General features: G+C 40.5%; 1 protein-coding gene across 4 annotated transcripts in view; it reads right to left on the bottom strand.

The window, feature by feature from the left end:
- LOC149217642 (protein MEI2-like 2) overlaps positions 1-15,861 on the bottom strand; it is a 266,211-nt gene that overhangs the window by 172,281 nt on the left and 78,069 nt on the right. For all 4 annotated transcript variants that reach the window (XR_016251281.1, XM_089393016.1, XM_089393017.1 and 1 more), the window contains exon 5: positions 3,203-3,361. Coding sequence is in view for 3 of the 4 variants with exons in the window: in XM_089393016.1 (XP_089249142.1) it covers positions 3,203-3,361 (159 nt within the window). In the remaining variant the exon portion in view is untranslated. The remainder of the gene's footprint in view (positions 1-3,202; positions 3,362-15,861) is intronic.

Below are 15,861 nucleotides of genomic sequence, written 5' to 3'. Positions count from 1 at the left end.
CCGACGTAACAAAGTATTTGATGGATCCTCATTCCAATGGAGTGCCATATACCATTGGAAAGGTCTAGACATAAGATTTTCAATCATATATCCTATGCTCCCATTTTAGTTAGGTATTTAGAGTAAAATAACCTTCAAAGATAGGGTATCTTGTTAAAATTGGCAACTAGGGCCAAACTCCATGTGGGTCATCTTATTTATGGCAGCTGATATTTTTCTTGGATTCCTCTCATCAAGAAGTGTAGGATTGATCTAAAGATCATCCGATTCCGATAAGTATTCATGGAGATATGAATTTATTTGTGTTATGGGACAATTCGTCAAGGTTGGCCAACAACCAAATTGCCCCCACTTATGCTCAACGTTTTAGTATAAATAAAGGTGCCTTGAAAGTCATTTGGACACACTCTTCTTGTGATCTCTTCCTCTCCACTTGTCTTTGGGTTTTGGTGGGAGGAGAGATCCTAAGAGTCAACGCTGCCCTAATGGAGAAGGCTCTACGCTATCTTAGGAGATGAGAAAGCTCCACGTTGTCATGGAGAAAAGCACTTATCTCAGCCTCAAGAAGCCTTAACACTGCCCCATGGAGAAGCCCTAAACGCAGTCACAATGATGCCCTAAACACAGTCATGATTCTCAAAAGAAAGGCTTGTTGGAGGAGGATTCTCTTGTGCCCTAGCCGCAACATAATGAGGAAGGAACAACATGGTTTGAGCTTGCTGTTTTTTAGGATCCAAGTTGCTGGGAGCGGGGCCGAGGTGCCTTGGAGGAAGGCCGAGACTGCTGAGAGTATTACGGACTGTTTTAGGGCCAGAATGAGGGCTGTTTTGGTGGGCTGTAGGAGAGCTGCAGCCAGCTGAGGTAGGCCGCAGGCCTAGCCTCCCAAAACAGGCCTAAATTTGGGTTGTTAAGGGATGGCAATTGCCCAAAACAACAGCCCACAAAGAAGGTGTACCTCCTGGCCTATGCCGCAGCAAAGAGAGGGTTGTCAAGTCGGTTTATGAAGGGAAGTTGCAGCACGCACTTGCCCTAACCAGGACAGCAGTATTGCTAATCTAGCGTGGGCAGATTTGAGGGCTGTCTTGAGCCCTTACCTTCAGCGTGGAGGAGCATCTCTCCTTGCCTAGTCCGCAGTTTTTGGAGGGTTGTTCGAGGACTGTTGAGAGGAGTTTAGGGCTGCAGCAGTATGCCCAAGTGCCCTAACCAGAACAGTCAGGAACAGCAAAGTGTCAAGCAGATTTGGAGCAGTGATAGAGGTGCTTTGATATTGACCAGATTTGGATCAGATTCGGAGCAGCCTGTGGGAGCCACGTGTTGGGTTAACATGGAGTGTTGAATACCTCAAAAGGGGTGCAGCATGATGTGATGGATGCAGCAGCATGGTGCTGTAAGGTGCATGGAGCAACATGTTTTAGAAGCAGCAGTTGGATGCTGCATGGTGTTAGAGAGAGCTGTGAGTAGTGCAGCATAGTGCACAATGATGAGGTGTAGCTCAGTGATGGTGCAACACAGTGATGATGTACATGGTATGATGTGTGCAGCATAGTAATGAGATCCAACATGATGATTGGGTGCAGCACAGTGAGGTGCAGCACAGATAGGTACAGCTAGGTGATGGAATCACCTGTGTCCAGATCAGCTATCTCATGTGACATCTTCTTACAGAAGATCTTTGCTCTTATTTAGATAAGTCAAAATGTTGACTTCTGATGTATATGTTCTCTCTCTATCTCTTCCAAACTATTGAAGAACATATAAGAAGAACTGATCAAGGGTTTCCCCACATTGGGGTTTGTCCCTGGCTGGCGCCGCATCTTGTATCCTCTTGTCTTGGCTTGTCTTCTGTGATTTATGTTTATGTTCTATCTGCATTTTACTATCATGCTAAATGTGATTGCTAATCTAGAATTGATATTGAGCTAATATGGAAAATTGAAGTAAATTTGCTATCAGCATAGAACATACCTAAAATTAACATATCTAGACCTGCCATTAAAAGCCCAAAAATAATATTTCAAACAATCTCCATTTCGCAATCTTTATCTTGGGCATTTTTAGTCTCCCCCTATCCTTGAAATCAATGACATCAATATCTCCAACAGTCAACAAGTTCCCACATTTGATGTTGCTATCAACCCGTCCTCTTTTCTCTTTATTCATGACAGCATGAGGATGCCCTTCTGGGTTATAGTTCTCTTTCTTCATTTTACTCAGGGAGACTATCTATCATACATTCCAATTCTCATTTTTAACAGATGGAGAGTTTGAAGACGAGAGGTTGATCAATATTTTGGTTCATTCTTCTTACCCTTCAATTATTTTGTTCAGCTGGAGAGTGGGAGAGTGTATCCTTGGTGAGAAAAAGAGGTCACTTCTATGAAGAAATTTTGTTTATATTGTGGTTCTATATGACGACTAAGTGGTTGGGAAGGATCTAATTCTCTTTAGCTTATTTGTGTTTGCTGCTTGGAACTCAGGAAATTGTATTTGCAAAAATGGTTATAAAGGTGGAATAGTTTGGCTGCTATCCATTATTTTTGATGTGTTAACTTACTTGTTCTAGAATTTTCTGCATTGAGCAACCTAAAATAGCACCTACTTGTGCAATTTTCTTCTTTTCCAACTCCATAACCCTTGGGATTCGAGCACTGATACATCTTTTGAAGATAAATATCATTTATTTTACATTTTAAAGTAGTGATTCTTGCAGATCTCTATGTTATTCTTGCATATTTGAAAGTACAATTGCAGATTGACATGGAAGAAGAGCTTTTCAAGGTTATTTTATTTGTAAACCTGTACTTATGTTATTCTTGTCCACTTATTTTACACACAGAAATATAATTTCCAATGCTCGGTTTTGCAGCTCCGAGATTATCTTTGCAGGCTAGCTTTTATTATTCATCTATTCAAATCATTTAAGAAGTCCCTCCTATTGATAGCATGCACTGGCCCAAAGCATAGAGGAATCAGATTGTGGTGACATTGATCCAATTCCTAGTTACCTTGCTACCAAATGGATTCAAGTGCTAACAATATAGTTCGTATACTAAATTTCTATCAAGGATCTTCTTTTTTATTATTATAAGCAGCACTTTCCCAAATAAATGAATGAACACAGACATACATACATACATACATACATACATATATATATATATATATATATATAGAGAGAGAGAGAGAGAGAGAGAATTTACACCTTTGGAATTGAAAAATGAATATCAAGTTTGCGTCGGCGTAGTGGTTTGTTTTGTAAAGCTCGCATTGCACTTCGAGCAGCACGAATATCATAATAAGATATCATAACAAAACCACGATGCTTACATGCAGTGTAAAGAGTCCTGATATCACCATGTTGCTGCCAATAATCAAGCAAAATTTGTTAGCATCCAACACTTTAGGCAGCTGAAAAAGACACAATTTCTACAGTAAAATGATGTGATATCAAAGGATACATAGATTCATTGTACATACAAAATCTTCTAAAAGACCCTATATAAAACATATTCATTAAATGCACAATGAAATGGTATATTAAATTGTTTGGAAGTCTTTAGAAAACTTTATATAGATGTTTCTTAATAATGCTCAATCATTATCAAAATGTCATCACTAGCATGCAAAACAAGATGGAAGTATGATACAAACTATAAAAATATCTTTGCGACAATATGTGCTTCTCTAACTTAGACATCCTTATTCAAACATACATGAATAAAATGCCACAAAAGAATGCTCCAACATAATGTTAATCAATAGTAAAAAATTAATTAGTGATCTAAGCAGCCATTTAAAATATTATTAAAGAATAACCCATCAAAGCTGTTATAAAGATTCCTCAGAATTATACCTTTGGGAGGCGTTTAACGCTCCCTTATATTAATTATCTATCAGATCTAAAGATGTATATTATTTATCCAATCATTACAGACAGATAATTTCTCTGTCCTAGCATTTCATTGATAGATTTACTAGCCAATATCAACCTTAACCATATACTGCAATAGATGTCCTAGTTCAAAATGTCATAAGAGTTAGCTGTTTGTTCCGTGAACCAGTCAAGTGCATCCTCCTCGGAGGAAAGAACAAAGAGTCATATCTTCACATCCTCAAAGTTTGCACCATTGTACCACTTAGTGACACACAAGTTGAAATTTCTTGTGTGTGTCTTAGCACTTATAGCATTATTGCCTTGGAAGGAAGGCAATTCATCAATGGCTTTATCAGAAATATTTTGAGGATAACCATTAATATTAGTGAAATCACAAGGGCCAAACAAGTCATCCATGATGTCTTGCACAACTTGACCCTCAAAAAGAAAATGGATGTCAGAGATAGCATCCTGACCATCATTAGCAAGAAGTCTACTAGAAAAGAATCTATTTAACCTCACTCTAGAAATCCTTTCAGGATCAAGAGTGGGGCAAAATAGACAACTTGGATTCCTCCTAGTAGAAACTCTTGCAAAATTTTGATCAAGAGGGATGCCACTTGGATAGAAATCTAACACTAAAACTTCCAAATGCTAGAAACCAAAAGTAGTCGTACTTCAGGTTTAAGAGGACTTATCCCCAGCAATGGCACCAAAAAATGTCGCCACCTTGCTTACACACCTAAGTTAATGTGGGAAAAATCCTAAACCCTACTAGGTGTGGTCTTGGTGGAAAAGTTCAAAATTGGGGGTATCACCTAATCCCAATTATCTTCGTCTAGGCTCTCTCCTAGTTAAAGACAAGGGGGTTGGACCCTAAGGAAGATACTAGGGAAGGCTTGTTAGACTCAAACAAGTTCTAGGAGATTGTTAATTAATCAATTAAAGCATTGACCATTCAAAGACTTGAAAACAATCTTGAAGCATAAATAAATCAGCAAGTATAAAAGACCATGAGCATATAACCATCAATGACATATAAATAGATCAATGAAACCCAACAATATATCCTACAAGGAAAAGTGATGTGAGAAGACCAGTGCCAATAGATATAAACTTGCAAGACATAAATATGCTCAATGTAATATTCCTAACGGAAATATTAAGTGAATAACATAAACATGCACTATAACAACAACTAGGAAATTCAACACATACACAGGAAATCAAAACACAAGAGAAAATGCACCAGAACTCTAAGCCATTTTAATTATTTTGAGCAAAATGGAGTACAATGAGTATGGAAATAGGAATTGTTACCGCTCAAACTAGCAGGGGTCATAAAAAGGATTCCTAAAGGGAAATTGCTAGATCAAAGGGCAACGATGGAGGCTTAGCCCACTGTCACCTCAGCTAAGGCTCCCTACACTTTACGGACTTTCACCGATGGGAGGAGACCCGGTATATATAGAAGGTCACTTGTAAAGGATAAATCGACCAATGGATATGAAGTGACCCTAATAATTATTTTCCTAGAAGGGTTTTAAGCTATGAAACCGAATTCGTCCCCCAAGGCCGTCGTATCCCGAATCCGGCGAATCGGACACAATTCCGGCAGATTCGAATTCGAAAATCGAGATTCATCATGTCTGATCGAGACACGATCGAATCCGGATCGTGTCTCGATCAAACACGGCGAATCCCAATTTTCGGATTCAAACCCGGAAAAAAGGGATGTCGAAAGACCATTTTTGTAGATGCAGAGATGACTTTGAATACAGAAGAGGAGGATGCAGCAGAGGAGAGCAGTGGTGACCATGATGATGAGGGCAGTGATGCTGATTTTGATGATGACTATAAGGATTGATGACTCATGAGTCATGAGCTATGTACTTCCTTGAGGCTTGTATACTTGTAGACTTGTAGTTGTAGTTGTTTTGTATTTGCTATTTCTATTCTCCATTGGCATTGCGCTACCTATGTAAACAGTAACACATTTTGATTTTGATGACTTAATGAGAAAAATACAGTATCTTTATCTTACTATCTTGTCTTTCTCCTATTGGATCATTGATGAATTGAATATGTATTATAATTTATCATTTATCATTTATGTCACAATTGTATTGTAATTTTGTATGCATAATATTACTTTGTAAAACTTACATCTAGATGAAGATCTATGTTTGAATCAATGAATTTGTATCATGAATGAGAATTTGTGTAAGAAATATCTAATTTTTATATATATATATATATATAATAAAATAATATACAACATATCCAAACGTGTCATGTTCCGGGGGGTCAATGTGTCCGTATCCGATACTCGAATCCCTGCATCTGTGAATCCTGAATCCCCGTGTCAGATGACTTAGGCTTTAAGAATAGAGCTTACTTGCTTGTTAAGCAAGGTATAACGATTTCTATGATGAGAAGGTAAAGATTTGAAGGTTAGGTTAGAGAATATGCCTTATGAAGGAGCTTCCCAATCCTAAAATCCTTATTCGACTTGCCTTCCCAAATGGTTCTTGAAGATTTGACTTTTCGAAAGTGCGGGACCAAGTGGACCCAGCCTAGGTTAAGGGGAAAACATTTAGCAACCAATGATGTTCTTAACCCAGACAAGGAAGTCGGAAGGATCAAAGCAAGAATTTTCACTTAAAGGTGTCAAATTGATCCTATGAGGCACTAGCCTTGGGAATACTAGGGCAATGTTTGATCTCAGAGCTAGGGCTTACAACTCCACTGTCAGAATGGCTTCAAAATTGGAGGAAGCCTTAAGTACACACCAGTGCAGAAGTGGCTAGGAGATCAAACATTTTGGAGGGCTACTTTGTTGGGAAAATGACGCCCTAGGTGACCCAACTTGCTAGACCTAGAAGAAGATGAAAAGGAATTGATTTTTGAGTGACCACCGCTTGGTAGATCAGTGCCTTAGTCTTGGGAGAATGGAATCTAGGATAAATATGAATGAGGACCTTGTTTCTTGGTGAGGGAGGCCTTAAGACTACTTCGCCTGTCTTCTAGGGCAAGGGGAAGCAACCTTACAGCTTTATACTTCAACTTGCAAAAGGTGACTGCTTATCAAGATGAATTCAGTGATAGAATTATCCCTAGGATATTGCATTCAAAATTACATGGCCCATACATTGAGAGATGCTATATAGAGACAATTCCACAACTTAAGCAGTAAATGCATGCAACAATTAACCCTAAAAATAGTGAAATTCCCAATCCAATGTATATGACAAAGTAAAATAAGAATAGCATTAAAAGCATGTACTTACATGTAATAGAACATATCCAACCATCAACAATTTGACAATAGAGAAGCTCCAAGATAAGATAAACCAAATCCAAACATCAAAATTCATCCATGCTCCAATTCATCCTCCAAGAAAAAGTGTGAAATTCTCAAGAGAGAAAAGAATCCAATCCAAAGTGATGATGAGCAAATGAACTCATCTCATTTGTATATATACACTAATGAGGAGTTCGAATTAGTCTCCTAGGCCTACATAAGCCCCAAAAATAAAATAATGTGCTACGAACCTAACTTTTTGCAACAAGCCTACCAAACTAGCTCACAAATGAAATAATAAGCCTCTTAAGAAGTCAAATGATAAATAATACATGTCATAGGGCCCTCCAAGAGGCTTGATGAGGTCCATAGGTGCCATAATGAAGAATAGGACCCTCCAAAGTAATGAACAAGAGGTTGGCCCCCTACTCTCCAAACAATAAACCTGTGATGCTCCCAGTGGGTGTGGGGGCACAATAATAACCTCATGGGTCTCCAAATGAGTCGAAGATGCCTATAGATCATCCGTAAGGGCTCTGATGATGGTGTAGGTGATGCCACATCATCCTACAAGTCTTGGGTCAGCTGCCAAATACATGGTACATTTGTGGGGTTGGTTGGGCAAAGGTGAACTAGATGCATCTTCATCATCCAATAGGTGAATCTCAAGCAATCTCTGAACATCCTCAGGGATCCATGGAGTGTTGTTTACTGTTGTGGTGGCCCATGGCTCTCAACGCACACCCTACATGTGCCAATGTGCCCCCTAGAGGGTGAGGACCCCGTATAGAGAGGCCAAACCCAAGATGGAGACCATCTGCAATCCTACATAAGATCTAATGTGTACCCTAGACTTCTAGTACAACAAGTCATTAGAAAAATCGAGTAAAAGAGCTTACCAACCATGGACCATAGGTGGGGACTTCATAATGACCTGCCCTTCCATAATGAGCTTTGGCATGCAATAACGTCTCCAAGCTCCAAATGGGGTTAACCAAGTATCTTATTAGGTGGTTTTTACTTCTAAAGGGGATAATAGTTTCAAGGTACATCCTTTAAATGCGGTGGTATGTGATAGCGAGGTGAAAGGAGTAGGGGATGAGAAGGGGCAACCCTGAGCCACATACTGGGGTACAAGGGTAGCCAATAAAAGGGAAGCCCACACTTGGGAAAATAATGTATAGGAAGGGGAAATTGTGGTACATGAGGTGCCCCAGCCTTGATTTTCCACCCTTCTTTATATGCCTTTAGGCTTTTTATGATTTTTCTTTGATTAACTACAAAATGCTCAAGGGGTAAGAGCATGATGTGTGAGATATAACAATGGATACCCCCTTTTAAGGTAGGGCGGTTCATTGCCCACCACGGGTTGGAGCAATCATGGTTTCCTATATGATGAAAGAGGCTCATAGAACCTGTAGGAACCAGGGCGATGACCATGATAATGGAGTAGATCTCATGTATTGGCTTTTGCCCACGTGTTAAATGTGTTTGTCCCAACCATCTTTTGCATTTTGTGGTACATTTTCCTGTTGAATGTGGCCAATTATGCTTTTTCTTTTCCTTTTAGCTGCATCAACCTCTAGCGCATCATTCCAGGCCTAACCCAAGGTGTGGGCAAGGGGAAAGGGAGAGCTAGCCCTGTGTGGAGGAATGTGGACCCAAGTGGGAGAAATGATGAATGGGGTAATAATGAGTGGAAAGGAGGTAATATATGTAGATGGGGAAGCGAGACCACGCAACCAAAATCAACGTTTCCTCTGAAATACCATCTCTAAAGCCAAATGGTCAGTGAAAGAGATCCCACGAGACTAGAATCCAAGCTTAACATCCAAAAGGGGACTAGGGGACAAGAGCACAGACCTAACCCATTCTTTCCACCAAATCCCCCCATTAATCCATGCTCATAAGTGTCCATGCTAAGCAAACCACACTACTCAATTACCAAATGACAAGGCATACTTTTAGGTTTGGGAGGCCCACCTACAAAGATACAATCATGGTAGATGGGTGAGGGACCACGTCGCTGGCTCAGGTGGCGGAGAAATGGCACAATGAGGTAGTTGGTGGCGGCAACGGGATGTTAGCTGCCGGCTGAGGAACATCTAGGAGAAAAAAAACTCTCCTAGAGATATCACCCACAAAATGGTGGGTAGCATCTAGCTCCAACTGGGACGTGATCTCTCGAAGAAGTGGAAGAAGCTACTCGAATGGGAGGTCATGATAACTCCAGCGATCTCTTGGTTACCGTAGACCTGTTACCTGCACATATAATAGATAAAGAACACCGGGCAGCATGCTTTCGCGATGTCTCATGATCGCACATGCTTAATGTTAGGCCATAAAATCAATAGAAAAATAAAATATACAAAGATGCATCTATTCTACCATGAGAAATACCATATGACGTTAGTTTTAATGCAAAAATCACCATGCAATGCATCCTACTCTACCATGCATATGAACCTATGATACAATATCAAGTCTCAAGGAAAGAGGTGATACGACTTAATTTGACAAGCTCGGGCCAAAGTTCATCAATTAGTTTGGTAATGTAATAATAATCCTCCCCAACCTTTCGATGAATCCTGACAAGTATTGGATCTCTAACAACCAAGACAAAGTCCCTAGCCTTATACTCTTCTTAGGCTTCCACCTTTTGCTTGTTTTAGAGATTAGTCGCTTGAGGATATGGACTTCTTAAGCCAGGAGAATAGGAGAAGGCTTCTCAATTTCACATGTTTCGTAGTATGGTCCAGGCTTGATTACATGAGGTAAGTAGGTGGGTTCCCTATAAAGGATAAAAGGGATGCCATCAGATTGTGGAATGGTGGCATAAGATAGGTCCATTTGAACATGACCCCCAATGGTAGCCCCCCATTTCCTAGATAATAGCATCCCCCACACATCAGTAATATCAATGACAATAACATCCATGAGGAGGGATATATTGGGATTCTTAGCCAAAGCAACCCTAAGGTCCTTGATGAGACCCCCACTTCCACAGGTTTGGAGTTAAAACCACACAACTTTTTGTACAGTCGAGTGATGCTGAGACCAAATTGCTTCATAACTTTTAAAGGCGTGATATTTGTGGAAGCCCCTGAGTCTAGCATACAATTGTGTAAGAAGAGGTCATTGATAGCCAAAGTGAGCAAGAACGGTTCATGCCCAGGGTTTCGGTTAGGAATATGGATGTTTTGCAATTCTTCAAGTAATTCTTCTTCCTGAATTCCCAGGGCCTTCTTGATTTGTTGTTGTTGTTTGGGAAGTTTAGCAATCTCTTTTAAAGGAATGAATATAGTCATTCTTCTTAAGGCAGCTCCTATGTCGATGTCAAGTTTAACCTCTTTCCCTTTTTCCTTCTTCTTGATGTTTTCCTTTCATGGAGGATCCTTTTTCGGATTGGCTTTTGTTGGGGGATCCTTCTTGGGAGGAATTTCAGGAGAGATTCTATGGGAGGGGCTTGCTTAGGTAATGGATCTTCTTTAGATGGTTCCTTGGAAGTTGCAAGGTCTTTGTTATTTTCTTTTCGTGAGCATTGGACCCCTTTTGAACCTTCCCTTGCTATCAGAGTTAAGAATGGATTCTGCCTTTTCCTCTTTAAGGGAGACCTCACTAATGAGAGGATGTGTATCTGACCCTCCTAGCAAATATTGAAGATGTCAGATTCCACAAGGTTAGCCTGCTCATCAGTTTGTTCATCTTCACTCTCTCCCCCCTCACTTTCCTCATCCTCAGATGATGGGTTTGGCTCAACAGCATTAGTTGAGGCCAAAGTGTTTGGGAATTGAGAAGAGTTTGACCTATCTTCTTCACTTTTCTTTTTGGGAAAAGCTTTTCCTTTTGATAATATAGCTAGACTTTTGGGCCCTTTCCAAGGAGGTGATTTTGTTCATGATAACCATATCACATGCCTTGGCTTCTTTGGTGAACTTGTCCATTCTCTTGAGGATGGCAAGGAGAGTTTCCTCATGTTGATCTTCGGACTTCTCCTTCTTCACCTCAGCTCTAGCTCTAGGGTGGTCATTGATATCTACCTTCAAGATTCGTATGTTTTCTTCAACTTTCATTGTTTATCTCTTTCGCTTCAACCAAAGTGGAATGTTTCTTATCCCATAACACATAGGTGAAGTGGCCACCCACCGCTTTTATGAGTTTATCAAGAATATTGACTTCAAAAGCTTCAAATGATCAGGTATATCATTGACTACCCTATCAAAGTTTTGAATGAACTCTTGTACATCTTCCCTTCCCTTGGTTATTTGGTAGAATTTTTCAATGTTAAAGGTCCCTTGGTCATTGCATGACCACCTCTTCATGAATATGTCTTCAAAATCATCAAAGTATTTTATGCATGTCGAGGGAAGGCTAGGGTACCAATTTCTTGCTTGTCCCTCAAGGAGAAAAAAGCGTCATGAGCCTATCTTCATCAAATATCATTCTAGGGGAAATTTCCCAATAGAATTCTTCAATAAAACCATGGGCAGTCCAAGTAGAGTCCCCTTTGAACTTGGGTAACCATCGGTTATATTTTTCAAGTAGTGGTTTGGAATCATCACTCAATTTCAAAGGGGCAAAGACACTAACCAAGTGCCTTTCACTCCTGGTCATCTTGGGTTGATCTTGCTTGGGGTCAGTGTTAGAACTAGATGGCATTTTTGGAGATGGATCACTAACCTTTTCAAATTCAAGGAAAAGAGTGATTCCAACAGGTGATGGGGTTTGCTTTCGCCTTTTTGCAACAGCCCTAGCTAAAGGAGGAATGTTGTTGCCTTCAAGTAAACTAGGGGTTTGGGCAATGAATGGAGTCGCCAAAGGAATGCTTTATAGATGTCGTCAATGAATCAATTCCTCAATGATTCACTAAGGAGGTAGACCTTATTCCTCCCCGGCAACGGCTCCAAAATGTTACCGCTCAAACTAGCAGGGGTCATAAAAGGGATTCCTAAAGGGAAATTTCCAGATCAAAGGACAACGACGAAGGCTTAGCCCACTGTCACCTATGCTAAGACTCCCTACTCTTTACGAACTTTTACTGATGGGAGGAGACCAGATATATATAGAAGGTCACTTGTAAAGGATAAATCGACCAATGGATATGAAGTGACCCTAATAATCATTTTCCTAGAAGGGTTTTAAGAATAGAGCTTGCTTGCTTGTTAAGCAAGGTACAAATATTTCTAGGATGAGGAGGTAAGGATTTGAAGGTTAGGTTAGACGAATATGCCTTATGAAGGAGCTTCCCAATCCTAAAATCCTTAATGGACTTGACTTCCCGAATGGTTCTTGACGATTTGACTTTTCGAAAGTGCGGGACCAAGTGGACCCAGCCTAGGTTAAGCGAAAATAATTTAGGAACCAATGATGTTCCTAATTTTTATTTTAATTAAACAATTTATTTATTGTTTCCTACAACAAATACTAAATAACTCACATTGGAACCTACACAAATAAAACTGGGGAAGAATAAACGCTAGAAGAAATGTTAGCACACACACATAAATTTACATAGTTATTTTGGACCAATGTCCTCAGAAAAACCCAACTTGGGAAAATCAGTGCAGCAGCTGAGGATTTTAATATTAAACAACAGTGAAATAATCTGAGTACAACTGGGAAATTGGCAATCCTACAGAGAAATACTGGCAAAAATTTGGAGAGGAATTTTCCTCACCCCACAAGCAATCTCCCGACACAACTTGCCTTCAGAATTTCGGCCTTCTGAGGCATTGTGTCAGCCTTTGTGTTGCTTTGCATCGCTGGTTGGACGGCTTTCCTTTTGCTGGATTCTAATGAAGTCATTTTGCCTTCTGCTGACTAGAAAGACGCTTCTCCAGCACTCTGGGCCTCTTTCCCGACCTCTGGAACTGAAAACATTAGTCTCTCCCAGCAAATTGACTTTGCCTCTAAAGGAAACTGTGCATTTCTGTGTTAGCCTCTCTATGGCTCCTCTGCCTCTTTGCAAATGCACTCACCGAATCTAGAATCCTTCCTGCAGCTTCACTGTCCCTGCCCCTCTCTCACCGCTTCGATCTCACTAGAGCTCTCTCCGGCAACTGACTTCTGCTACTCTGGAAATCGATCTACTCATGAAATCAAACTACTAAAGTGATTTCTCCAAGACCTATCGACTTCTTATAATCCTCTGTTGAGACTTCAACGACCAAGATTAGATTTTAATCGATGGCTAGGATTAACTGGAAGTCGATCCGTGTGAGTTTCTAGAACATTCACACTTAATTAATTCTGATTAATTAGTCATATTCCCTAAATTTCGACTTAGGAAATATTTAAAAATTGACTAATAATATAATTAAGTCATTTCGAAGCAGAATTTCCAGAAATGATTTTTGACTTTTTGAAATCTCATACATTCTAACCTCTCCACAAAATTTCAAGACTAGAACACATCTTATGCTACAAAAACTAACACTCCCTCTTAGCGAGGAATGTGTTCTAGTGCTCCACTGCTCAACCTGTAACAACACCTTGTCCCTGCATCATCTCCTATCATGCTTTTGATATCTGGCTGCTGCTACCCACCAACTACTGCGCAACTTTAATATCTGTTGTTGACCCTACTGAACTATTGTCAACACTGCATCTGCACTACAACTCCCTCTTCATTTGTTATTGTTGCAACTGCAACAACTGCAATTGAAAAGCATCCTAAATACTGAATCAATTGTGATCAGTATGATGCATTTGTGACCCGAGTCTCTGACTGATGCTAGTATCTGCGTTGTCGAGGAGGCATTTGTGTTGCTATTGACTCTACACAATGCCAACTGCACTGCTACCAACTCTGCACTGCGCTCCCTAGCATCTGACTGCAACTAGACTCTGCACATGTCACTCTGGCATCTGACTACATCTATTGCCACTGATCCATCCTGCTACTGAATATTGCAGGCTCTCGTAGCAAGGTACTGATTCAAGAGGTGGAGCTCCTCAAGAATCCTGCCCATCTATAGCACTCTGGGGCTACAGCACCAAGTCACCCCACCTCACTCCTGGGGGTATGAAACATGGCGAAGTCTGATCTACTCATATTGTTGTTGCTACTGCTCTGTTGATGATTTTGCACTGCTGTTGCAACTACTGCAATAGTGAGTCTGATATCCTCACATCCTGAAGTACTAGCTTCCATAGGGTTGCTCCCATTGAAACTAGACTCCCTGTGAGTCTCGATCTCCCTATGGGAAATCTCTCTGCTCCCTCCTGGCAACTCGCATTGTCCTTCTATACTGAAAACTGGACTACATAACTCTACACTAGGAATCTTCTGGCTGGAACTTCACCTACACCCTGCAACTGGGCAATTCGCACTACCTATGCCACTGCATCTAGCTTTGCAACTGTCTCCCGGGTACTAACTGCAACTAGATTTGCAATTGTCTAATGACAGATTTCGTCTGTTGGCACTGAACTTGCTACTATGATACTATGGACTCTTGTAGCAAAGGTGATGCTCCCGCTGCAACAATATGGAACTGATATGGTTGATCTCCTTGCTGCAACTTCCTTGGACCCTGCCCATCTGGCACACTAGAGTCTCATACTCCACATGGATCTGGTGCCCCACTATCTCCTATCGAACCTAGTCCCTGGCTGGGACCCTTCCTTTCTTTGTAACTCGCACTAGACAGCTCGCACTTCCTCCGGCAACTGGAAGTCGATCCACTGCCCAGATCTATATTATGGCTAACTCGCACAGCCTCTTCTATCAATCTCGTACAACCATCCATGCAGAGCTACAAAATCTAGAAACTCAAAATTGGAGAAATAAACCTTGAAAATCTCCCTCTCTCCCTCTGCTTGGCTACTGAATCTATTACTCGCACTCACTTCTAGAGTGAGAAAATCTTATCACAGCAACTGCGAATATGCACTTGGAAAATAAGACTCGAGATCCCTTGAGAGAAGTTTTCCCTGAAAATCTCCCTCTCTCCCTCTACTTGGCTACTAAATATATTACTCGCACTCCCTTCTGGAGTGAGAAAATCTGGTCACAGCAACTGCCAATCTGCAATTGGAAAAAAATAGATCTCTAAGACTTGAGATCCCCTAAGAATTTTTCCCTGTGTGTGCTCTTCTTCCACCTGACACTAGCTCTGCTCTAGCAAACTGCTGCAAAACTATTGCATCCCTCTAGAGATTTGCTCTGCGAAAAATACTAGTTGCTCCCTCTGCCTTTGGAACGCCTCAATCTGGAGAGATTGAATCTTTCTGTCTCACACTCAGAAAAATTGAACCTCCGCAAAAAATTCGGCCTCTTGGCCAAGGTGATTGTGTTGCCTTTAGGGTTTCAATATGTTTCCCACACTGAACAACTAAACTCCCTCTTCCTTCACTACTGAGCTCTCCGGCTAATGATCTGTGCTCTGATACCATGTGCAAATTCGGAAACCCAAATCCTATTGCAACAACTGGAAATTATTTTCCTAATTGTTATTTTAATTAAAAAAATTATTTATTGTTTCCTACTGCAAATACTAAATAACTCACATTACAACCTACACAAATAAAACTGCGGAAGAATAAACGCTGGAAGAAATGTTGCCACACACATAAATTTACACAGTTATTTTTGGACCAATGTCCCTGGATAAACCCATCTTGGGAAAACCAGTGCAGCAGCTGAGGGTTTTAATATTAAGCAGCAGCGAAATAATTTGAG

This window comes from Pinus tabuliformis, chromosome 1_1 (genome assembly GCF_031772625.1).
Source record: "Pinus tabuliformis cultivar Carrire ecotype Pingquan chromosome 1_1, CPIR1, whole genome shotgun sequence".
NCBI classification, from domain to species: domain Eukaryota; kingdom Viridiplantae; phylum Streptophyta; class Pinopsida; order Pinales; family Pinaceae; genus Pinus; species Pinus tabuliformis.
This window is presented reverse-complemented; position numbering and strand designations above follow the sequence as displayed.